Raw genomic sequence first — 25657 nt, 5'->3', positions numbered from 1 at the left:
TGGGGGAAAATTGGGCCAAACCCTCAGTGGATGCCAATGGCTCTGCCCAGCCCACTGGGTTTCTCATTTTCTCTCCCTGCACAGTGGATGTGGCCAACAAACCCGGCACGTTCAGGGCTGCAGACGTCTGTTCCATCAGAACAAATGGCTCCCCGCTCAGCTGCAAGGGGCAAGGCAGGGCTGGAGCCTCTGCAATGAACTGACCCTAGGCAGTGGGCACTGGTGCTGCTGGGAGATGCTCAGCATCGCTGTGAGCACTTTGCAGGAGATGTTTATAACCCCCAGGAGATGCTGCACCCAAAGTCTGCAAATGGCTGAGGGCCAATTCCTTTCCCATTTACACCAGTGCCCCTGATGTGATCCCACTGCAGCACAGGGGAGGACAGAGCAAACATCTCCAAAGGACCTCAGTGGACAAACCCCATCTCCTGAGCTCCTTTCTGCCTTGCAGCCTCCACGTTCCCTGCTTGAGGACCCAGGCTCTGCTTGCCCATCGGTGGCTGAGGCTATTCGGAGCACTCCAGCTCATCAGTTTGGCCACAAGCAGATCAGGGATCGCTCACACAGTGCACTGGGTCAGCAGAACCGGGAAGTCACCAGGAGAGGTTACAGGGGATGGGGACAGGAGGACCTGCAGCACCCAGTGAGAGACAGCAGGGACTGGTAAACTTCAGCCCGCCTCATCCATCCCTCCTAACCAGCATCTCGTTATGCTTTTGCTAATCAGCTTCTCGTGTGTGTTACCTGAGAATGTGCCAAGTCGTGAGAATTACAGGCCTGTTAACTCCCGTGTTGTTCTTGGCATGGGGCAGCCTCCACTTGCTCGGGTAAAAATTACGATCTTTGTGAATAAGCTGTGTGTGTGAGAGCAAGAGGGCTGGGTTTTTTTTTAATGATTATTATTCTGCTTGGTTATAGCCAGCGCTGTGTCAAAAGGCTGAGATTAAAATCACTTGAGTCGATTCTGCTCCTGGTTTTTAAGACGGTTCCTCCAATTTGGAAGCAGCAGAGCTGAGAGCGGAGCGTGCACGAAGCGCAGCTTTGCAGCATTCCTGGTCCTCCTTTGGATGTGCTCTGCAGGAACCATTTGGGATGGGCTAATTCTGTGCGTCTCCACTCCTGCTGTCACTGACATTTGGGAATCTGGCCCAGGCGGTGACTCGTGGCCCGTTCCATTTTTCTTTCTGCATTTGTGTCATCACCTGATTCTTTGCTCCAAATGATGCTCTCTGGGTTTCTGGCACTACAGGGGACTGTGCTAATTTAAACTATTCCCTCCCAGCCTCCTCCAAAGAATCTCTATTGTACAGCCAATGAGATGAGTCTATAAAACTCAGCCTCTCTTCTTTTAAACAAAAATCAAATGATAATCCTACACAAAATGTTCTTCTCGCAAACCGCGCTGCTATCATTGGAAATTCCAAGCATAGACTGAGAAATAAATCAAACTTTCATTGTCATTTGGAGTTGGGAGGAAACCCCTAATCAGCTTTTACAATTCAGGTGACATTTTCTAACATATCTCGGTGCCTCTGCCAACCCCCTGGCCAACAAAACTGAGGTCATCAAACATCTACATCACTTCTGAAAGCGCAGCTCTGGGGCTTTTGAGACTTTCAGCCCCAACCCTTCCAAGGGAGACAATTTCACACCAAAACTCAAAGCCCGCGTCGCTTCAATAATACCCCATAGATCTCCGTTTGTACTTCTGCAGATTCTCAAAGGAAAGCAACACCACGATTAAAAACACACGGGAGGGAACTCGGGGCTACCGTGCAGATGAGAGAACAGCTTTCTTAATTACAGCGGTGCCGAGCAGTGCAGCAAAGCAGCCAGATCGCTTCACATGCAGCGCCTGCACCTTGGGGATGAAACTCCAGCACACAGGATGGGCAGGCTGCAGCCCCAACCTCTTTGCTGGCAGCTGCCAGGCAGACATACGGAACACCTGAGGGCTCAGTGCCACTGATAGCACTGATGGGAAGAGCAAAGGCTGCGCGTGCGCCCATGCAGGTGTGCATACATGTGGGGAATGAGGCTGGAACAAGGCGGTGGATTGCTGGGCTTGGCATCAACACAGCTCAACAAGATAAGAAACCATTTGGATTAGCATGTAAAGTGCAATACACCCTTTATAGTTGATGCTTAACCATCTGCACAGCGCCTTCATATCAAAGGAGTGACTGGATTCCAAGCACGTTGCTTTGCTCTCCCAGCATTCCGACTGGAACTGCTTGGTTTTACTGGGTGAAACCACTGGAGCGTGCAGCTCAGCAGCCATCTGCTCACCCCATGGGTGTGAGGAGGCTCCCAGGAACAAAATCCCAACCCCAACCTTGGAGATGCACGCCAGCCTTACCTTGGATAGGAGTCTGAGCCTGCGACCCGAAGTGGCTCGGGGTGCTGAGGGATCCACGGGGGCTGGGTGTTGTGGGGGTGACCCTCATGGACTGACGCAGCCGCTCCAGTTCCCCGTAGCGGTCAGCAAAGGGTTTAGTTTGGTCTTCTAGCTTTTGTCTGTGCCCTGGAAGGTGATAAGAGAGGATGGTGTCCAACCCGTTCCCCTTTGGTGGGTGGAGCACAGCAGGAGCCCCCTGCCTCCACAACTGGGGAATCAGTGAGGGAAATGCTTGGTTGTGTTTTCTACAGCATTTCCTCCGTGCACCCAGGACAGCCCCTTGTCCCACTGCAGCCCCTGCCCTGCTCTGCCCATGGCACCGCTTTGCTTCGCTCCGTTCCTCTTCTCCCAGCCCTAAAGCAGCAGCTAACGAGCATTTGCAAAGAGCTCCCAGCTCCTTAGGTAGCAGCTGCTGGAACGGGGCAATAATAATTATTAAATTTATGCTAATAGGCCTGAGGCAAGAGGCGCATGAAATACACTTGATACATAACTTTCCCATTTTACTACATTAATCATTGCCGAACGGCTTCGCTCTCCCTGGGCTGGATTCCAGCCTCAGTTACAGCCGCACGAAGCTGAAGGGCCCCACATCTGCTTGGCGTGAGCACGGTGTCAGCTCATAGCAAAGTCACAGAAGGTCCCCAGACTTTCCCCTCCTTCAGCCTGGCATCTGGTATCTCCCCATCTTGCCTCTGATTGGCTTGGGATGAGCTCCCAGGCTTGTGGAGCCTCTGGGAAGCTCAGCCCTGACTCCAGCATCAGCTCCAGCCCTGCTCTCTGATGTCCCCACGTTATTCCCATGCACAACTCCAGCCCCAGTGCCAATGTGCTGATGCCACAGAACAAGATGCTCCGAAAGGGCTCCCAGCAGAAAGGAAAACCTGGTGGTATTCTGAAAACACAATTCCCTGCTTGGTTTACTGTGTGAAGTAAACCAAGGAAACCTCGAATCCTCACCAGAATCTCATCTCCCTGTGCTCCAAGACCTCAGGCATCTCCATGTTATTGGAGGGTCCTGGGAGACATAAGGAGCATATGGGGAAGAGATGGGTGTGCAATGAGGTGTCTTGCTCGGGCCACATCTCATCTGAACACACAAGAAGAAAAATAGGTGGAAATAAGTTTTTCCTCTAGCACTCCTCTCAGGCATAACTTAGCAGAGGAGCCAAAAGGACTGTGAAGACGAAGCTGCACAGAAATTCAATGGAAATGTAATTATCTGCCCCTACCTCAGCCAAAATCCCGTCCTGCAGCAGTATTTGGGACATGACAGAAAACCCTGAAGTGTAAATCAAGCGATGTTGTTAATGCATTTGAGCATTTTTCAGCTGCACAACTGAACTAAGGGCTTCACGCAGCCACGCTGTGCTGCACTGCAGTCCCTGTGCTGCCTCCAGTAAACAGCAGTGTCCCTTGGAACAGGGTTTGTGTGCAGGCTCAGCCATTACCAGCAAAAAAAAAACCCCAAACCTAAGGCTGTCTTGATAAAAAATAATGTAGAAAACTCGATGTGGATGTAAGCCAAAGCAAACACTGGGGTTGGTGTAGGAAGTGAGCAGCAGTGGGGCTCACACCCTGGCCAGCTTCCCCAGGCCCTCCCCAGTGCGTTTTGTCCATGCCTACCTCCATCCATGGGGCTGAGTTGGGACAGCACTGTGTTGTACAGAAAAAGGAAGCGAATGAGTTAAAAACCAGCAGCCCCACGGACTACCAGCCCTGCTCGGTACAAGCTGTCTCCCCAGCATTTCCTGCTGCTTGTCACTGAGAGCTGGGGACGTCAGACTTTGTCACGCAAGAGAGAATTGCTATTAATGGGTTTCTTTCATCAGAACAACCTGAGCTTTTTTATTTCTGCAGCGGTTGGCTTCATTAAAAGCCCTTCCCCATCTGCCCACAGCTGACATGCAGAGGAAACCAGCGCCGTCAAACGAACAATAGCTCATACCTTAGAGAAAAGGAAGGTGGTTTCGAGCTTAACCCAGGGACTGACTCAAAGCCTCCTGAAGTCAGTGGGTGGATTTTCAATTGACTTCAAACAGCGTCAGACCTCAACCCAAGAAATCAGTCAGAGGAGGCTTCAGCGCCCTGAATCATTTAACGCTGATACTCAGCGTGATGACGTGCAGATTTGGACAGACCACCTCAAATCCTGGCGTAAGAACGCGATCTGCATGCATCAGCCCAGCAAACAAGCAATCCCACCAAACACCTCCCAGCTGGGAGAGCTGTGACACTTAGGCCAGTAATAGGGTGCATCCTGGAAGTTTGGGGTTTTTTCTTGGAAAGCTGACAGCAAAAAGCCAGCGCTGTACCGAAGCTCAGGCCCTCCAAGCTGATTTAAAGGCATACTTCTGCACTGAAAGATTCCAAACACCAAACAGACCCTACTCTTCTTGCCAGCAGAGCAACCTCTCATGGCTGCAGGGGTGTCTGCAGCGCCCAGCAAAGCACCCTGCTTCCCCAGCTGCAAATACAAAGCTGACCAAAAGTAGAAAAGGGACTCCAGGACCTTCATAGCGTGAATGATACCAAACTGTCAGTGCTGCTCAATTGGTTTTGGCCCAATACAGATGCTGGGGAGCCCAGCCCTGGGTTTCTCTATATGTGGGGGCAGATGGAGCCATGGCCAGGGGAGGCAGGGGCTGGGCAGAGTGCAGCCCTGTGCTACCAGAGGAAGGGGAGCAGATGGTGGGAAGTGGCTTGTCCCTCCCCGGGCGTCTTGCTGTGAAGCACTGGCAGCAAGCTGGAGCAAAGGAAGCACAGAGCATTTCAGCTCAGAGTGGGGGCTGTTCATTAACACACGCATTTGCAGATCATTTCCTTTACTCCACTGAGGAGGAGATGAGAACCAGGAGACAGTAGCACGGCCAGGGCAGAACGCCTCAGCTGGGATGTGCTGTGGTTACTCCAGCTGAGCTCCAGCAGCTGTAGAGCCCACTGCGTGCCCACCAGCACAGCCACCTGCACTGCAAGGCCCAGCATGGCCACCAGCACCCACCTGCTTCCTTTCTCTGCAGCCCAACCGAGGAGCAGCCATGCAGCCTAACAGCTCAGCCTCTACACGTCCACGAGAATGGACTGGAAGAAAGCAACCAGCAGTGGATAAAACTCCATCTCAGTGCACAAAAACACCTTTCACATCCCTCCTGAAGCCTTCAAAAGAGGTACTTCGGAGAGATGCTCCAATCCTTTACAGAGGGTTGAATTTTTTCCCAGTCTGAGCCTCAAGTCCCAGCATGAGCTCTGGGAACGAGCCACATGAGAAGCGCCTGCGTTATGGGAACATCAGGGCTGTCCCTCGCAGCACAGGGCTCAGCGGTTTCATCTTTGCATACCCACAGTGCAGGAGGTGAGTGCCCCTCCAGCCCTCACCCACACCTCCAGCTCGAGGCTCGCCATGGGAAATGCCCAGCCAAGAAGCACTCAGTGGGTCCCACAGCCACCAAAGGATGGGAGAAGAGGACGGGGAGCTCCGCAGAGCCCTGGTGAGCAGCAGCACCAGCCCGATGCTAAGAGGAAAAGAGGAAAACGTTCGCAGGGACCATCTCTTCTGCTGCCTAACAAAGTCAAGCACAGATAACTCATTATTCACATGCCTGAAGTCGGCCTGCTTACGCCATTTGGAAAGAGAATCAGTCACGGCGAGGCTCTGCTTTGGTTTCCTCTGGCTTTCATGAGACACTGCTGCTACTGTCTTCCTCCAGCTTTGAGAGCAGGGCAGTGTCGCAACGCAGAGGATTTACACCGACTCCAACAACGAAAGGAAAATAATATTTAAGGGAGAAAATTAAAAAAAAAAAAAAAAAAGAAAAGAAAAGAAAAAGAAAAAGAAGCTGCTAATTTCTAAAGCTTTTTTAGCCAGTGGTGGTCCGAGATGAATTGGCTGCCTCTAAAAGGCTGAAAATAAATATCCCTCTTTTTGAAGAAAACACGCTGGCTCACAGCCAGCTGGCAGGAAGCACGGAGATACGTTGCACTTACAGTGGGTTTTTACTGTCTGAAGCTGCAGCAGTGGGAGAGATGTTCATTATATGCAGGCTGGTATTGATTAGCTGGTTTGCAAGCCCCTAATCTCCTCTCACTTGTGGGTTGGTCCCTTGGCTTCGCCTCTGCCTCTCTCCCTGCCCACCCCATGACAGGAGGCCACGCAAGCACACAGCTTCCGATAAACCCCATCGTGCTTTGGAGCCCTGCTGACACCAGCACACCCCCAAACGCAGCCCTCTGGGAGGAAAACAAATCTTGGATGGGACTTCCAGCAGCTCCTAACGATGCAGGAGCTGCGGCTCATGGTCAGGTCGAAAGGAGCATCACACCCAAATCTCTGTGCAGGTTTAGTACGGACCCCTGAGGGACATGGGCTCCCCACTCCTAGGGTTTGCACAGGAGGACTGATCCTGTCTGGATGTGCAAAGGTATTGAAACACTTTGCTGTGCTGGTAAAGCTGGTGGGAATCCCAGCAGCCGACAGGGTAAAGTTCACCAGGTCTTCCCATCCTTAAACACCCCTGAGAAAAATCTGGCTCTGAGGCTGCAGGGTGGATCAGGAGGGATTTAAAGGTCTTGACTGAAGAACTGAAAACTTCACCCGGCACGTTTGTGGGAAATCCTGCAGCTTTCATAGCAAGGTGCAAAAAAAACAACAAAACAAAACAAAACCCCACCACCCTCCCTCGCTGCTTCTGCTCCCACTTCCAGGAAGGCAGAGCTCAGCTATGGGCTGCCATCCAGTTCTCACGGAATTAGGCAAAAAAACCCCGATTCAAAGATTTCGAGGCTGGGTGCTGGGGAGGAAGCAGACAGATCTCAAGCACATCCAGCTGGTATTGCCTCAGTCGAGTCTGAGATCAGATTTCCAAGTGCATACATTAGCTGTCAGTGCACAGATCAGTGGAGTTCTGCCAGTTTGCAGCAGGCAGTGAGTTAATGCCTGCTATCTAACAATTCGAAATGGAACCTGTGTGGTACCAGTATGGCTGGTTTTTCCCATCTAATAACCTGTTCCATTAGGGCAAGCGCATCAAATTCCTTTGGGTGACACTGGTTAGGATTAGGATACTGTGCCCTGGACAGGGAGGATCATCTGCTGGGTTCAAATCCGTGCAAGGAATGTGCAGTGTTACAGCTAATGCATACGAGATGTGCCTGATGCTGCAGGGCCAGGCAGCAGCCGACTGGATGCAGCAGCTCTCCCCAGCCGGTCCTGCACTCCCAATAACACCACACAGATCAGATCCAAACTTTCCCAAGGTTTGAGGATACTGAGCCTTGGGTTTCCCCTTTGCCCTAGGACAGAGCTGGAGCAGAGCCCTGACATTTGAATGCTAATATCCCCCAATCCCAGGACTGAACTCTGAGCTCCATCTCCAGAGACTGGCTGGTATGTTGGATAATTACAGCTCCTGTCGAGCTTTGCCAACACTCTCAATGCAACACCGTGAGAGCCCCAAAGCAACGTTACCTGCGTGGCTCCCTTAATGCTCTGCACAGTGCTCCTCCAGGGAAACAGCAGCAGAGCTGTGTTCCCACACCAGCAGCCCTGACAGGGAAGCACAGCTTTGGCTGCATCCCGCTGCCAACATCCCTGGTGCCATGACTTGTAGCCTGCAGCACCGGGCTGCCCCCCATTTCTGGCTGCTCCTCTCTCTACCACTCAGTGCATAGATTCGCTGGAAAGAGTAAAGATAAAATCATACAAAACGGCATCGAAGCCCCTTCCGCTGCAGGATATGATTTATCTCTGCCAGATTTCAGAACAGGTGATGGGTCAGTGGAGAGCGGGGTCTTAGGAACTCAATTTCATCTCACTCTGAGTCAAATCCTCTTCCTTCCTCTGCCACATCATTGAAGCGATTGGTTGTGCTGATAAACCCTTTGAGAGGGAGAAACGAGACGTGTCCTGCCCCGATATCTGATGCGATCTTGTGGTTTTGTTTGATAGTTTGGGTCCTTTAGCTGCTATCTTCCCTGAAATGAAACTTGCCTTTTAGCACTGACTTTCTTTTCAATCGTCAACCCTTTGCGCTGTCCTCCTGAGCTTGCAAATCCTGCCCATGGGGAGCAGGGCTGCACTGTGTCAATAAACACACAGCTCAACCATCCTCACCAACAGTCCCCATGTCCACGCTGTGCTCCCACTCCTCTGCCCCTTTGCAAAGTTCACAGCATCCTCAATACAAACACTCCTCTTTGGTCCTCGTGTGTCCCAGCACACACATCCCCTCCTGCCCCATCCCAGCTCATCTCTTAGCATGGACTCACACAGCCACATCCAGCAGAAATGCAATTCGCTATTTATCTGTACAATCCCTGCACACTGAACCACCACCGATGCTTCTGGAAGCATCCTTCACCAGACCTCTGCTCCCCAAACATTCCCCACCCAACAGATGCTCCTTCTGCTCCCCTACAATCTCTTCCAAATGCAATATCGATGCCCTCATCTCCAATCCCAATCCTTTCCGTCTTTCGCAAACCCAGAGCAGAATCAGGTTATGCTCTCCTACAGCCTGGGGTTTTCCGAAGCCATCAAAAGCAGGAGGTGTTGCAACCAATCTCAACAAAGATTCTTTGTACACCAGGAGCAAAAAATAATTTCCCTGCTCTGCCTCCCGATGCTGCTTTGCTTAGAAAATATCGGTCGTTTTTAAGTGAAATGATTTTGCAGTTATTATGCGCCGGGTGATTATAAAAGCAGAGGTGGAACGCACTACATGCAGCAAATAAAATAATTAGAGGAGCCAATTTACCGGAGCCCGTATAATTTGGGTTGCTTTGTTATTGCTTCTTTCAAGGCCTGGGTTACAGGAATGGGTGATGCAAACCTGCAGCCGGGGGACATTGCCCTCCTGGGAGGGCTGAGGTCCCTGCAGTGCTCCACTCAGTGTTTGCCACCCCTCGAGCTGAACCCTGACTCGTGCCTTTGCCCAGAAGGGGTTAACAGGGTAGCAGTGCCTATAAGAAATTAGAGGAGGTAGTTTAACATAATTGCCTGCCATGCATGTATCAACAGCAGTCCCGAACTGCCTCTGCAAGAAAACAATGCCCTGGATGGTCTCAGCAGATACCAAAGGGTTCGGATTTACCCGCTGGGATCAAAACACATTAGCAATGGGAATACAAACAGAGAAACCCTGCTCCACAGCAAGTACTGATCTGCAGGGACTCCTGCATGAACTCGGCAGCTTGGAGCTTCGCACTGATTCCTTGCACCCCCAGCACAGCCCCAAAGGAGGGGGCACTGGGAGAGCCTTTGGGACACACACCACTGTGCTGCCATCAGCCCAGCGCCTGCTTTCATGTTTCTCCACTTGAAGAGGCAAAAAGAGACTCTCCACCAATGCCACAACGTGCCCAGAGCCCCTTCTGCTCCTCCAGGTTGGGAGGGGGTGGGAATAGAGAGCCAAAAACCCCACCAGGAATGGAGCAGAGGCAGCACCAGGCGGCCGCCACGCGCTCAGGGCCAGAGTGGAAGCAGGAAATGGTCACTAAGGATTTCCTCCTCTTCCTCCCCAGGGTCAGGAGAGGTGGGAAATTGGCACAGCTTAAGCGCCGCGCTTGAAATTAGAACAAATTAAAGCGATTTTACAGTAGGCAAAGAACTGCCCCAGAAGCGTTGAGGTCATCTATTTTTTTCTCCTCTTTTATATTTCTGCTTTGTCCATTATTATTATTATTATTTTTTAAACAGTTCCCAGATCAACTGGGAAACATTTGTTCATTTATATTTCGCTAAGGAGAAGCAGAGGAAAAACACAAAAGGCCCTCAGAATACCCCAAACTATCGCCCCATGGGAGCAGTTCAGCAACAAGCCTGGCTGGCAATGCAAGGACAGCTCAAATTCAAGTTTCACGCATCCCCATGAGAAACCCTTTTTGCCAAGATAAAGATCTGCAGTCGTACAACCCAGCACACAGCCCAGCCTAAATGCAAGCAGAGAAGCAATCTGCATTTCTCAGAGGTAATCAGAACGTTCCTGGATGATCTTTCCTTCTTTTTTTTTTTCTTCTGCTTCTCTTTTTTGCCTGGATAAAGGGAAGTCCCAAAGAGATGCTCTTTGTTAAAGGAACTGCCAAAGAGTCAGAAATTTCGCCAGAAATAATCGATGACTTCAAAAACTAGAAGTCAGCACAGAAACAACCACCTCCACTGTACGATAATTGCAGCTTTGTACTTTTTATGGCATTTAAGCCATGAAGGCATGAAGATAGGGTGTAAAGAGTCAGCTTGGCACAATGCAGCTATGCCCCAGCATAAGGCAACACAAGGGGTGCACCCACAGCCCCAGATGTGGGGGGATAGGGGCTCAGCTTAGGGCAGCACATCCTATAGGGACACCTGGCAGCTCCAAGTTGTTGCCATCACACTGGGGTCTCTACAGAGAGCTTATTCTGATGAAGAGCATTGCTTCCCTTTCCTGAGTCAAGCAGGCTGCTGGTTTTGCTGTCTCTAGATGCAAATCTGACTCCTCTGCAGCTGTGGGGATGGGGGTTGGGGGGGGGGGGATGTGGGATGGCTGTCCTCACCAGCACAGCCCCAGACACCCTCCTCCTCCCTGCCTCGAACTGGAGGACTCACTGAGAATCAAAGGCAAAACCCCTCAGAACAGATTCACCAGAATTTGGAAAAGAAAAAAAAAAATTCAGATCTTGGGAGACAAAAAAAATAAGAAAAGCACCAAAGGGGCTTCCCTCTTTGGTGTATTTGGGGCAGCTTGGTGTGCATTGTTACCACCGCTAGAAGAAATGGGGCTGGAGTCACCCACTGCCCCTTCGGGCAGATCCTCCCCATTCCCAGCTCAGCCTTTCCTCTATTTTGGGGGGACCTTTTTCCCCACCTCTGCCTGCAGCCATGAGCTCCTCAACGCATGGGCTGCTGGAGTACAACCTCGCACCCCCAACCCCCCCCTCCTGGGTCACCAACACCTCCACCAACACCTCGCTCAGGCACAGAGAAGGGGCAGGAAGGAGGGTTTTCACCCCCTGCAGACTACAAGCTTTCCATTTCGCAGCTGAGAGCGCGTGGCTGGGCTGCAGCTCAGCCTGACGTCGCACACAGGGGACAGGCAGGGAAGGGAAACCCTCAGCCAGGCTCTTGAGAACATCAAAGAAAAACCCAGCATTCTTGGAAATGGCTCAGAAACGTGGGAGGTGAGAAGCTATGGGCGTGAGGGGAGCTGGGGCTGAGGCTGCAGCCCATCCCTTGCGTTCAGAGCTGTCAGTGCACACATCCAGCATGGCCCCACAGTGTACTGGGGTCAGTAGGATGAGGGAGCCCCACGTGTTGCCCTGCCTGTCCTCGCTTTCCTTCCCATCAGTGCAGGAGAAGAGAACATGAAGCTGCAGAGCAAAAAGCACATGGGTGCCCAGGGTGGATGGAGCACCCTGCTCCATCCCTATGTGCTTTTTGCTGGGGGAGGGGTTAAATAAAATAATAATAATAATAAATACAACACATCTCCATCCCCCAGCTTCTCCTGACCTTCCACCAAGTGGTCCAGCATTCAGCAGGGTAGCAGAGGGCTCTGAGCATCCCCACCTCTCCAGCACCCACAGCCTGAGGGGTGGGTGTGCTCCTGGTGACACAGCTGCACACGTGTGTGCTGCCCAACAGGGCTATGGGTGGGTGATCCACTCTGCTTGGGTTCTCCTCACTCCTCACCATGGTGGTCAGGATGGGGTAGGAAGGGAAAGCATGGGGTTAAGGGCTGAAAGGGCTGCAAAAAGCTGGGGAATGGGTGTTAAGAAAGGGTAAACAGCAGCAAAAATAAATAAATAAATAAATAAAATTAGAAAAGACACTGAAAGGAAGAAAACAGGAGCTTGCAAAGAGTTCCCAGGAGATGGGCAGGAGAGGGGAGGAGAGGAGGAAGTGGAAAGGTTTGGCAAGAAGTGACAGCGAGGAGGACAGAGCTGGAGGAAGGGGAAAGGGAAGGCAGCCAACAGAGAGGTGTGAGGGGAGGCCCTGGAGATGCTCTCATTTATCCAGGAATAGACTAAACAGCCCTGCATAGCTCCCAGCTATTCCTTCCTCCACGTTCTGCCTCCTGTGGGTGGGAGAGCCTCTGCACGAGGACTGCAGTGCAGCAAAGTCGGGTTTCTGCTAAATGGAGAGCTGCGGGGGGGGGGGGGGGGGGGGGGGGAGGGAAGGAAATTCCACAGGAAGCTCAAATATTTTATTACTTCCTGTTTGCACAGAGTGTGTCAACACTCGGCACCTGACACACCATTTGTTTAGAGCTAAGGTGTCAACTCCAAAAAAATAAAGATGTTCTCTGCAGATCAAACCCGCAGCAAAGCAGGGTGCAATAGAAAGAATGGAGCAAAGGCAGCGGGGCCAAGGCAGCGCTGGGAGTTCATAGGACTCTGTGGGCTCAGAGGTGTGGGTCCCAGTGCCCAGCCTGGTGCCCCCCAGCCCTGCCATGAGCTCCAGCTGCAGCCTGGTTTGCCATCATTTCTCACCCAACTCAACTTGATCTCCAACTCCTCAGATGTTTTCTGGGCACAGCTTTAGTGAAAAGAGTTGCTCAAGGGCTGAGATGAAGCGATGGGACAGGGGTGGAAGATGAATGGGAAGCTCAGAGGTGGGGCACGGAGAGGAGTCGTGGTTCTGGCCAAAAACCCCACGAGAACATTTGCTGGAAGAATTTCACTGCATCTGAGAAGATGATGCCCAGGGCTTTCCCAGGATCCCAAGACAAATGGCCAATTCTTTCCATATGAAGGATGCTTTTCTGCACGGTCACACCAACCCCTCCCCAGTCCCAATGCTGCTCCTGCACCCAACGTCCACGTCCCTCTCATTCGTGACACTGCTGTCAAGAAGGGCCAAAAAGCACATTGTCACCTACATGCATGTTGCACATCTACACTCATCTATGAAGTACCTGCACCATACAAATAACCACAAGCCCTGGTGGCTGCTCTCACCTCCCAAAGCTGAGCAGGGAGGGCAATAGAAGCCTTGGTGCTCAGCCAAAGCCCTGGGGCTCCTCCAGGTGAGCAGTGCTGAGCAGAGGGTGCTGTGCCAGAGCCCCCCAGTGGCAGCTGGGCCAGAAAACCACCTCTGACATCTCCAGCCCAAACCACTCTGCAGGCAGCAGTTCCACATTGCAGATCTGCACACAGATGGATGGGGAGGAAGGGAGGGGCAAAAGGATTTTTTGTTTTAGTTTTAGTGGCAGGTTCATTCAAAAATGCAAAGCAATGAGTATAATGAAAGGAGAAAACTACCCCCCATCTCCCCACCATAGACCGGATTTTCACCAAACAAGGCTCAAATCAAACATAGGTGAATTCCCTTTTCTGCCTACAAGTTTACAATCTTCTGAAAAGGAGACCAAAAAAAGCCCTACAAAAGACAATTTAGGCCTAAACTGCTCAGGTCATCAATCTGTGGGGGCACAGGGATGGGGTCCTGTGCAGACTGAGCTCATGGGGGCACCCAGCCCGTGGTGGGGGCTGGAACTGGGTGGTCTCTACAGTCAACTCCAACCTCAGCCACTCTGTGCAATTAACCCACAAGACAAAAGCACAACCGACACGTGAACACCACGCAGACCTCCTTAAGGAGCCGACATCTCCAGCACAGGTATGCAGATCAGAAAAAGCCAAAAGCACAGCAGCAAAGCGCTGACCTTGCATCCCAGGACAGCATCCCTCGGGCAAACCAAGCAAGAGGCAGGGCAGGCTGCTCCATGGCAGGTTTTGGCTAATTGTGCCAAACGAAGGCACGGCACCAACGCAAACAGAGCCGGGAGAGCTTGCCCACAGCTCAAAACCCACAGCTCAAACCCACAGCTCCTGCCCAGTGTGCCTCCATATCAGAGCCTTTAAATTAAAGATCGGCGGCGGCTGGCCCGTGTGTTGAAATGCAGGAGGAGGAGCAGCTGTGATTCAGCTGGGGTTTGGTGAGCGCGGAGTATCGGTGAAATCAGAGCAAACCAAACGCTAAGAGTAGTAACTATCTCGCCGTGTATTATTATTTATATATTCCCTGTGATGGTGATGATGATTATTATTATTAGAAAGGCAATCTGATGCAGCAGATAAGGGGCTGAGCAGGAGTCAGGAGGCCTGCTTGGTTTCTATTCCTGAGCTGGAGGTGTTGTGCAATTCCACACCGCCTGTCCTCAGGTTCTACAGCACCCACCACGACCTGCAATACCCTCCACCTGCAGGGCTGTGCTTTGGTTCTAAGAAGCAACCGACCCAAACCCAGCAGCGCTGCGCATCCTGGGTGCCAGCTTTGCAAACAAGCATCTCAACCCTGCAGGCTCACAACGGACCCCCCAACACCCCAGGCTCCAAAATTAAAAACGAGCAAAGACAAAAATAATTAAAGAAAAAAAAAGAAAGAAAAAGGAGAGAAAAAAAAAAAATCAAGAAGCAGCAATGCAAATAAAACCCTCTTACAGAGGGAACAGCCTCAACCTGGCCTGACATCAAGGGGTGCCGATGGCCCAGTGACAGCATCAACAGAAAATGTTTTCTGAAGCATGTTTAGAAGGGATCAAACTGCTTCCCTTCCATTTGGGCACCGACAGCTTTACACGCAAAGTGAATAAACTGTGCTTTATATCCCCGGGGTGGTGCTGGGTGAGCAGGAGGTTGGCGGGGCCGGGATGAGGGCACACAGAGTGCTGCTCAATCCCAACCCTCTGAGAGTGGGGAGCTCCAACCACCCCGACCCCACAAATGGAACACAGAGCCCCACTGCCTGCACCCCAATCACACAGAGGGGTGGTTCTGCAGTTGAGTTGCCTGCTTGGTTTTTCTAATTCTCCACCAGGCTGCCAGGCTGTGCAACCTGAAAGTAAAACTGACAGCGAGCAGCAGATGCCCCACAGGCAGGCAGGAGGCACGGGGCAGCCTGTGGGATTGGGGAGCAGCAATTCCAGCTCAACACCCCCAACCTGCAACACCCTGCACACCCCCAGTCCACCAGCACCTCGTTAGCTCCATGCTGCTAACAAAGCTGTGTCCTTCCCCTATGAATGAGGAGAACTCAGGCTGCCGGCAACCCAATCCCTCCTGCTGTTGGGACCCCCAAATCCCTCCCATGCCAAACAAAGCACAGAACTCACGTCGTGGCTCCCGGGGTCCATCTACAGTGACTTTAATGGCTCGGTGGTACGTAGCGACCTGGGTGGGGTTGGTGAACACTGTGATCGTCAGGGTGAAGCTTTTTCCTAAGCAAAGGTAAAGGGAAAAATAAGAAAAGAGGACATTCGCGTGGGTTCGGTTCCTTTGAAAGCAAATCGCTCCTGCTGGAGCGTGCTCAGACATAAATATTCGCATACACCAAACTCCAACACTCATCGTTTCATTTCAGGGATGTTATTGCTGAGCTACAAAGCTTGGCTGGCTCTGCCAGGGTTCCACTGCTGCAACAAAAAGGCCTGGACTGGCTTAGAGCAGCCCTGACCTTCCTGGACAGCCCTTTGTCCCCATATCAATCCTTCCACCCACAGCAGCCTACCAGTGCCTCCCCACCCAGACAATTCCTTTTTCCCCCACAGGAATTCGGCCCCAAAACACAGCACTGGACATTGGACCCCCCCCCCCCCCCCCCCCCCCCCCCACCTTCCCCAGGGCCAGGTTTGGGTCCTGGTGCCCATGGGACGCTCCTTAGGAGCAATCTGTCAACAAGGCACCTCTGTAGGTGTGACAGATGATGGGTAAAGCCACACCAAGCTGCAGCATAAATGGGCACTGAACCCAGCCCAGCTTCACCCAGCCAGGAGCAGCCCCCCCCGTGTCACCCTCAGCCTAGGAGATGCTGTCCCTGTGACCCTCTCTCCATCCTCATGCAGGCAGGGAGCAGGAACCTGCTGCCAGGAGACATTCCACACATCATCATGGGGGGCTGCGGTGATGCTATTGAAGCACCAAGCTCGTTACCTTCATTATTAAAAAAATAATAATAACGATGGGAAAAAAAAATAAATAAATGGGAGGAGGCAAGGAATAAATGCTCTCTAAAGCCAGGTTCGGGAGTGCAGCCCCAGCAGAATGGGAGGGGATGGGAAGATAGCAGCAGCCATACGCCCCCTACCCTGCTCTGCTCCCACCCTGTGCACCTTACAGCACCTGCAGCCCTCTGGGTCCACGGGGGCTGCAAGGGAGCAGCTCCAGCTGAGCCCCCCCTGAGCACCCACTGCAGGATCACGAAGGCATCGGGTGCTGCAGAGCTGAAGGGTGAGCAGAATTCACCCCAGAGAAGCCACGCATCACCCTCAGCCCTGCAGGGAGAGCCTCCCCTGCTCCATCTTGCCCTGGTTCAGGTTTCTCAGATCCCAGCCACCGTTTGATGCAAAGGATGGACCCGAAAACACCCACAGCAAAAAATAATAATAATAATAAAAATAAAGGCTATTCATATAGCTAGAAGGAGATAATAATAATAATCAATAATAATAATTTCTCCTTCCATCTATTCTTATTATTATCGTCTTGAGAACACTCAGCAGAAGCAGCTCTGCAAACATCCCAACCCGCAGAACAGCACCAAGCAGCGCCTTCAGCTCATTCTCTACATAAGGAGGAATTGTATCCCCCCCCCCCCAAATTCCCCCCCCCCTTCCCCCCTCATTTCGGATGCGCTCCGCAGCCCCACCGGAGCGCCGGGATCCGCACAAACCGCGTCCGCAAAAAAGCCGACGGGAGCGGAGCTGTGAAACCCGAGCGTAAAGGTAAGGGGTATTAAGGAACATGATTTTAGGAGGTATTTCCACGTGGAGAAAGGCATCGGTTGGTTGCGAGTCCCCGAGCAGAGCTGCAGCTCCGTGCTGGTTCTGCCGGCTCGGATTTATTTATTATTCCTTTTTATTTTTGGTTGTTGCCGTTAAATGGATGCTCCTTCTCCAGGTGATCTTTTCCCCGCATTTTTGGCGTCCTCTCACACAACCACGGCCGCGACCCTCCTGCCTCTCTACCGGCTCTCAAAAATCCCTCCCACGAATTGAAAACGACCATTATTACTCAGCACCGTTTTGAACTCATTTCTCTCCTTCTCGGGAAACCCGGGCTGACGTTCCTCCTCCTCCTCCTCCTCCACCTCCATTCACCGCTCCCGGCCCCGACGGCCGCTTCCAGCTCCGTCCCGCACCCCGGCCCCTCAATGGGGCTCCCCGGGGGGCATCGCACCCCCCCACCCCCCCTCTAACCCCGGCTTTCGTTTGGACACCGCCGTACGAGCAGCAAGGCAGGCTGTTGGAGCACAGCGAACACTCCCCCCCACCCCCTCAAGTGCTCGAGGTCCCCTCCTTTTGTTCTACAGATGCAGAAGGCGATGGGGAGTGGAAGGATCTGCTCCTGCTTCTGCCCCCGGTGCGAACACAACGCCCAGAACCGTTCAAAGTTCGCAAATCGAGAACCTCCCGGGGCCGATTTGAGGGCACAGAACTCGCTGTGACCCCCTGGGCGTTTTCACACACAGCATTTACTCGAACGGACACACAGAGCTCTGCTCCAACAAAACACCGGGCATTAAATTCCATCGATAGAAACAAAGCCGGAGCGGGGCTTGTAGGAATGAAACAGGAAGGTAAGAGCGGCAACCGGGATAAAAACCCAACCGGAACGATTCTGAGCATTAAATACCCCTCAGAGCCCCTCGGTTTGAGGGGGAGCACAGCCCAACCACCGACCGAAATAAGGGAAGAAAACAGCCCCGATCTTTGCTCCTTCTCAAGGTGCAGTGAGGACCAGAGGGAGGAAGGAGAGACGTAGAAACTGCTTGCTTCCAACACGGCAGAGCAGAGCAGGAAAGTTCCCAATGCAACCAAAGGCAGAGCCGAGGTTGGGTTGAGTTTGGAAATTCGGGGAAGAAAAAAAAAGAAAAGAAACAACAACAAAAAACAGAAAGAAAAGAGCCGAAGGGAATAATTGATTGCAGAAATGAAAGCTTAATTCATAAAAGAAAAAACATTTTCCGCCCATCAACCTGCAAGCAGTTAAGCGGGGAGTTTTTAAAGAAACGGCAACTCGGAGAAGGAGCCAACAGGAAAAAGGAAATGTATGAAAGAATGTAAACTATTCAAGTTTCATAAAGAGGAACAAGTAAACAGTTATTACATGCAAATAATTCCTAACATCACTGCTTTTAATTAATGCAGAGAAGTCAAAATATATCCGATGTCGTATGTGTACATCCAGAGATGGAGAAAATGCTACCAGATGGCCATTAATGTGTGGCATTCTGCTTTGTTTTTTTTCCTTTTCGGAGTGAATTAAGTGGCTCAGTCTGCAGCCTTTATTGGTGATGAAATGCTGAAATGCTATTGACGCTGTCGGGAATTCAGGTAGGACACGGCTGGGAGGGGGGAAGGATTTCCTTCCAGCTGTTTGCAGGGGATTCGTCCTGCTCTGGAGATGGCACAGATTCATTTCCTGGATGGTTCGCTGTCACAAACCATTCCTTGAGATCGGTGCGGGGCTGAGCGACAGAGCCAGAAGGTAACATCGCCCTTCTGCTTTCCCATACAGCACGGGGAAAACAAGTGCGCCTCTCCCGCCCGGCTCCCGCATCTCCCACGGCGTTAAGAACGGATCTCCCCGCAACCCCACCCGCAGGACACCGCTCTTCCCAGGAGAACCGCACCGCCGCGTTTCCATCAGCCAACAACGAGCCTCCCCCTCTTCCGACACCGCACCGCATCTCCCTCAATTCCTCAGCGCTGAGATCGGGGCTTTCAGCCCCGCACCGGCCAGGGGCTGCTTTAATACACGCAAGCTTCGCAATGAGGTTTTTTTTCTTGCCCCTTCCCCCAACCGAACATCTCAGGGAGGAGCGGAGCACCGCCGCAGCCCCGAACGACCCATTGAGGAATCACTTTGGAGCCGGGGTTGGGGGGGTTCCTCCCTGCACACCCCGCAGCAACACAACCGCCTCCGTCGGTTTGCGAGAAAAACGCCGTTAAATAAAAAAATAGAGAGCTTTCTTTACACCCCCTTTCTTTCTTCCTTTTTTTTTTTTTTTTTTTTTCCCCTGGAAGAAAATAAACCCCAAACAGGACGGCCGACACCTACCTCTGCCGCTTCTCCCGACAAATCGGAGGTCGTTAAATCTCGCCACTTGGTTTTTCATCACGGCGGAGGCGTTGCGGAGCTCCGCGGAGTAGTTCTCGTCGTTCCCCGCCATCACCGTCACCACCGTCCCATCGGGGACGTCTCCGAGAGCCACGACCTGAGGGCAGGACGAGGGGAATTCAGGCTGAGGTGACCGAGGTCTGAGCCGAACCGCTTCACGGCTCCCCTCCCCTCGAGATCGTCCCCAAACACAAAGCAAAACCAAAAGCAATTCGAGATCCCGATGATAGATTAAAAAAAAGAAAAGAAAAAAACGAAGGGGAAGGGACAAGCGAGCTTAGAATCGAGGTCTGAATGCAGCGAGGGACTCCAGAGTGCCGAGGCTCTGCCCTGCAGCAGCGAGGAGCCGCTGTCTGAGGAGGTTCGATTCGACAGAACTGCGCTGCGGAACTCGGGGCGCAGCGGAGGAACGCGACCAGGGCCGGGCCCAGCGCTGCAGCCCCGCACTGCAGACCACCCCCCATCCCGCAGGATCCCTCGGAACCGCCCCCAGCCCCACTCCTCATCCCCGGCCCGGGCCGACCCGTCCCAACGCACCGCGATGCAGCCGCTGCGGCGCTTCGCCCTCCGCTCGCGGCTCGGCTCTCCCGTTCCTGCCTCTCTCTTTCTCTCTCTCTCTCCCGGAAAGGTAATTAACCTCCGTTCTCATTACACTTCAAAGTTGCCTGAGAGCTCCTAACTGTACGAAATATCTTAGATGCCGTGACCGGAGGGCAACGCGGAGACTTGATTAAAAATAATAAGAGCGGCTCCCCTCAAGGTGATGTCAGGAGCGAGTTAAAGCGAGAAGGAGGGAAAGCGGCGAGAGAGGGGAGCGGCACCCGGAGCCCCGACCCCCCCCCCCAAGAAGGTCGCCCCTTACCTTGAAGGCGACGGGCAGCGTCTTGTTGCACCTCCAGTGAGACGGCAGCACGGAGCACAAGAAGTTGGGGCTGTCGGTGCGCACCAATTCGCCGGCGTGATCCGCCAGCACGTCCACGACGGAGCGCACCTCGGGCCGCGCCCGACCGCCCGCGGCGGCGGCCCCCAGCGCCCCGCTGTTCTCTCCCATCTTACCGCAGGGGAACGCCGTGGAGGGGGGTGTGAAGCGCCTGCTGGTGCTCGGATCTACGGGAATACGCATCACAACGGAGGGCGTCAAGGAGCCGCCGCCGCGGCCGGGGGTTGTGAGGAGAGCGGCGGGGCTCGCCGCGAGCAACCGGGCCCCGTCCCGGTAGATCCCCACTCTCGGCGGGGCGGTGCGGGGGGCTGCTCGTTCCCGGCCCCGGGGAGCGCCTGCGGCGGCCTCGCCGCTGTCCCGCCCGCCCCGTCCGGGGAACGGCAACGCGGAGCCCCGGCACAGCCACGTCGCGGCCGGGCTGTAGGCTGCTCCCCTCCGCCGGGCGGCCCCGACAGCAACTCCCAGTGCCGCCGCGCCGCCCGGCACCGTATTTACTGCCGGCCCCGGTGGGGGGGCGGGCCGGCCGTGAGTGACGGGAAACCTCACCAATGGGGGGCCTTCCCCCTGCCCCCCCGCCCGGCTCCCGGGAGGCAGGGGGGTGTGGGCAGCGCCGAAAGGGGCGTTGCCTCCCTTAAAGTGGGCCCGGCCTTACCGAGTCCCGCCCCGTCGGTGCGTACGGGCTGAGGGAGCGCACGTCGGGGTTTCAGGGGGCCGCTCACCGGCCGCGCCCCCGCTGCAGCTCAGCCGTCGCGGGGCGGGGAGAGCCGCTATTCTCCGCCTCTGGACACCGTCTCCACTGTACGGCGGTCCCGGGGCGTCCGCAGCGCTCTGTGGGAGTGCGCACGGCCAGACCCCATCGCAGTCGTTAGCGAAGCGACCGCGTATTCGGGAACAAAACGGAGCCGTCGGTCTCTTCGTGGCAACGCCGAACCGGGAGGAGAAACGCGCCGGGGGCGGGTGGGGGGAGCCCCGGGGGGCGGCACGGAGCGTCTGCCCTTGTCTGGGGGGGTCCGGCGAGGCGGCCCGCGGCTGTGGGCACGTCGGGAGCAGTGCAGAACGCAACTTCCCTTCTGTTCTTTTTTTTTTTTCTTTTAAAACTTCTTTCCCCGAGCTCCTCCGTAAACGAATACAATGTTGTTCTCCCCAAACCGCAACGCGTGGAGGGGCCCGAGCCGCGCTCCCGTCCTGCAGAGCCGAGCCGAGGACGGGAACGAAAACAAAAATAACCCCGTGTTTGCTTTTTTCTGTTTGTTTGCCTTTTTTTTTTTTTTTTTTTTTTTTTTTTTTTAAGACGTTCTGTTAATAATAGGAAGCAGTGCGGGAGGAGCGCAGGTCCCCTCGCCCCGTTAAGCCCCGTCCCGCAGCTCTCCTGCCCTTTTTAGGGGAAAGCTCCCCGCGCACCGCTGCGCTCAGCGCTATTTTCTACCCCTGTTTACAGGCGGGGGGGGGGGGGGGAACGCTCTCCCTCCTCCCTCCCCTCGCGGAGCCCGGGGCACGTTACGGGAGGGCCGGTCTTGGCCGAGGTTCTGTTCCCCCCCGATCCCCGTGGGATTCCCCAGGGGTGGCACGGAGAGGGTGTGAGCGTGAGGGGGGGGCACACGGCGCCTGCGCGGTGCCCCGCGGGCGGGCAGCGCTGCAGTGCGGCCGAAGCGCCGCTCGTTGGCGCCGCGGTTCCGCGACGGGGCGGGCGGAGGGGCCAGCGGTCCGGCACGGGAAACCCCCCCGTTCGGCTCTCGCTGGCTACCGTTCACGTCTTACGGCCCTTAGGCGGTGGGACCGTGGTCCTGGGCTTCCCTCAGTCCTCCGTTCCCCTCCACACACCCCCAACGGGCCCATCCCGGGGCTGCGGGCGGAGAGGTGGCACGGAGGTTTCCCACCGGTTCTCCCTCACCGGAGCGGTCGGGCAAAGGGAGCAGACGGGACCGACGGAACCGGTGCAGTGGGGCAAAGGGAGCATCGCTGCAGAAGCACAGTGCTGGGACAGCCCTGAGATCAGCACGATGCTCGGTTCCAGGTTTAGTGGCTTTACATTTCCTTCCTTTCCTGTCTTTTTTTCCTGTCCTGCTGGGAACCTGCCTTTAAAGTGGCTCCGCCTAAAAGCCCACATCCCTGCAGAGCACAACCCGTAGTGCGTCACCTCGGCCCCTTCCTCCCAGCCTGCTCCCCACCCGCTTCCCTTCCTCTACACAGCAGCCACCGAGTGAGAAGATGATCCATCCATGGGTGGCCAGGAAAGGCCTGAGCACCCGATGTGGGGCTGACCTGCTCACATAGGGCAGGGAGCTCGCATAGGGCAGCCCATGTCCTATGGGGCAGCCCCATCCCACAGCGGGTCTCAGCCCTTCTGTACACCCCTGGGAAATCCTCGGGGGTTTCACAGCTGCTGGTGCGGTGACACACGGCTGTGCGCAGGGCTGGGTGAGCGTGCCCTCCCTAGAAGGCTCTTGCCTTTCATTAAACTTTATGCAAATGCATTTCATCGGGCCCAACTCACTCACTGCACCTTTCAGTGAGGAGTGGCGATGCTGTTCAGAGAGAGGACGCAACCCGGGGTGCTTCCCTCATTCCATCCAACTGCTGTTCCTTCCTTGCACAGATGCGACAGAGATCAGTGCCCACACACAGCCCTTCTGCCCACAAAGTTCTCCAATCCCTTTTTATACCAGTTTCATCACCTCCGTGTCCTCAAGGTGCCATATAAGTAAACGCCATCCCCAAATACTACCAGGAGCTGGTCCCCAGGGGGCGAGTATTCCCAGGTGCACAAGCTGCTGCATCCTGCCCTTCCCCAGCAGCCGCTCTAAAACCACCCTCTGTCCTCCCCCATTGGCTTTGTCCCCTTCAGAGCAATGGAGGTGGACTCATCCCCACAACCCAGTGCTTCATTGTGTGGCCCCACGCTTCCTCATGGCACTGATGCTCCCGTTCACATTGCAGGGAGGCCAGCGGCTCTTTAAATCATTACTTGTTGGGATTTGCTTCCCTCACAGCCTCCTCTGTAGCTGGTAATTCATTTGAGCTGCTTTTTAGCAGCAGAGCCTCTCACTTCGACGGGTGCAGGGCCTTATAGGAAGCTTTCTATTAAAAATTCATCGCAAACTCTGTCTCAGGAGCACAGTGCTCAGTAGGGCCATGCGGGTGTCTGGATCTGTTTTATAGGGAAGGGATGGGGATCTGAGAGCAGCATGCGGGGAGGGAGCGTGCTATTCATTCATAAATCAAACAGCAGATGCTTGATCCAATGGGGTGTGCGATGGTGACAGTTTTAACCCCTGAGTGTCACTGACAAAACGGGTTTCTCTCGAGGCAATTACGGGTGCTGCAACTGGAGGATCCTGCAGGAGGGAAGCTGCGGTGCTCGGGGGAAGAAATAGGGGGAAACTGTGGGGAGAAAAGGCAGCATCTGCCCCAGACAGAACTCACTGTGAGGGCTGGGACCAGCTGTGTGCCCCGTCCTGCTGATGGCTCCGGGGGGCTGCACCAGGCTCTGCCACGTGGCCACTGTGCCCTGGGGGCAGTGGGTACCCAATGCCTGCAGCAACTGCTGCCACAGCAACAGCTGTCACCAAAACCTGAATGGGGACATCCATTAACCCCATCACACCTCACTGTCTGCACCAGCAGCCTTGGACCGGGCAGGATCCTCACACGGAGAAGCTGGAGGAGAAGGAAGGCAATGGTGGGAGTTTTGGGCCAAAATGCCATCACTTGGGAAATTCAATGTGAAATTCAGTGTGAAATTCAATGTGAAATTCAATGTGAAATTCAATGTGAAATTCCCTCCACGCTGCCTGGGGAGGGTTTCGGTCATTGCTGTGCACTGTGCTGCAGGGTGCAGCCTCAGCAACGCTGCTGCTGTTGGCACAGAGCATGCAATGAGAGCCAGGATGCACTTCTCCCCTTGCACCATCCTGCAGGCACCGCGTGCAGCATCAACACCCACACCCCCATGCACACCCTGACAGGATGGGCTGTGATGCACAGAGGAGCACGAGGGCCATTGACGTGAATCCTGTGGTTCTGAAGTCATGAAAGCACCGTTCTACATTGTTCAGAACCACGATTCTCTTCTCCCCACAATGGCAGCAATGAAGAGCGCGTCCGGGGCGCCCATCCTCGGTGCTATTGATAGTGCATGGCAGAGCCTTGTGAGCATGGGTCCCATCTGCCAATTCCACTCCTTCTTTAAAAGATCCTAATGACTGTCAGATCCTTTTAGTTCTTAATTAATTTCAGAGTTCAACTGCAAATAGGAAACAAGACAGCTTTTGCCCTTACGCATATGAATATTACTGTTCCATTTAATGTGGTTACTGGTGGAATGCTGTTATTCATTCCTGCCTGCAATAAAAGCCACATGTTTTTAAAACTTTGCACTTGAAAAAAACTTTTAGGAAAGAAATCAAGTATGTTTTGTATGCATGGCATGAGATAAAAACTGGTCATAAATATTCAAAGAACAGTCAGAGCTTTATGCTTGATTTAAACAAGTGAACAGAGAAGCGCGATGGTTGAAGTGGAGAATGAAAGCCTGATGTTCCTTTAAGAATGTGCTTATGCAGAGAAAAGGATCCATTCATGCAAAGGTTACGGAGCACCTGAGGACATCCCATCTCCAAAAACGCCCCAAGGTGGGTAACAACTGGAAGCACAGGGCTTCATTCAGAGCTATTGGAGTCTCTCGGGGGGGGGCTTGTTTGTTTTGGAGGGGTTTTGAGGGATGTGACCCTATGGGGATGGAGGACATGTCTCACCCGTTCCCAACCAGAGGAACCATGGGATGGACGCACTGCCCGGAGCCCTTCATAACCTCACAGCACGACGGGGAGAAATAAAAAAAATTCCAAAGGAAAGAAAAAGGGGAAACGTCTGGATGGTGGAAAGCGGAACCGAAAGGCACATGACGGCGAGAAAAGTACGGCGGGGCCGATGCAAAAGAAAAAGCACAGTGTGATTTGTGAGCTCGAGGAGAGTGGCTGTCACGGAAGGGCAGCACCCTCTCCCTGTGCTGAGCGTGCAGCGGTGTTTCCCTGCACGCATTTCCCAATGCTGCTGTGATGTTGGGCATCAGACGGGCGTGCGGTGCTCCCCCCGGGCTGCTGGGGAAGTTGGATGCGAGCGGAGAGAAAGCGGCCGCTGGGAAGTGCTCACGTTCCCCACTCTCACCTACATCCCCACTGCAGGCCGTGCTGTTGCTGTCTTGGGGCTGTGCTGGCTGGGAATCC

General features: G+C 53.9%; 1 protein-coding gene across 1 annotated transcript in view; it reads right to left on the bottom strand.

The window, feature by feature from the left end:
• The window catches only part of RUNX3 (RUNX family transcription factor 3), a gene marked incomplete at both ends in the record, with an annotated part of 40884 nt that overhangs the window by 6623 nt on the left and 8604 nt on the right, over window positions 1–25657 (bottom strand). Inside the window, 4 exons of the mRNA XM_079546087.1 lie at window positions 2360–2524; window positions 15487–15591; window positions 19433–19589; window positions 20355–20599. Coding sequence (XP_079402213.1) covers window positions 2360–2524; window positions 15487–15591; window positions 19433–19589; window positions 20355–20599 — 672 coding nt within the window. The remainder of the gene's footprint in view (window positions 1–2359; window positions 2525–15486; window positions 15592–19432; window positions 19590–20354; window positions 20600–25657) is intronic.

The sequence above is a fragment of the Tetrao urogallus genome (assembly GCF_951394365.1).
Source record: "Tetrao urogallus genome assembly, chromosome: 23".
Taxonomy (NCBI): Eukaryota; Metazoa; Chordata; class Aves; order Galliformes; family Phasianidae; genus Tetrao; species Tetrao urogallus.
The sequence above is the reverse complement of the archived record's forward strand: the minus strand, read 5'-3'. Positions and strand labels throughout refer to the sequence as shown.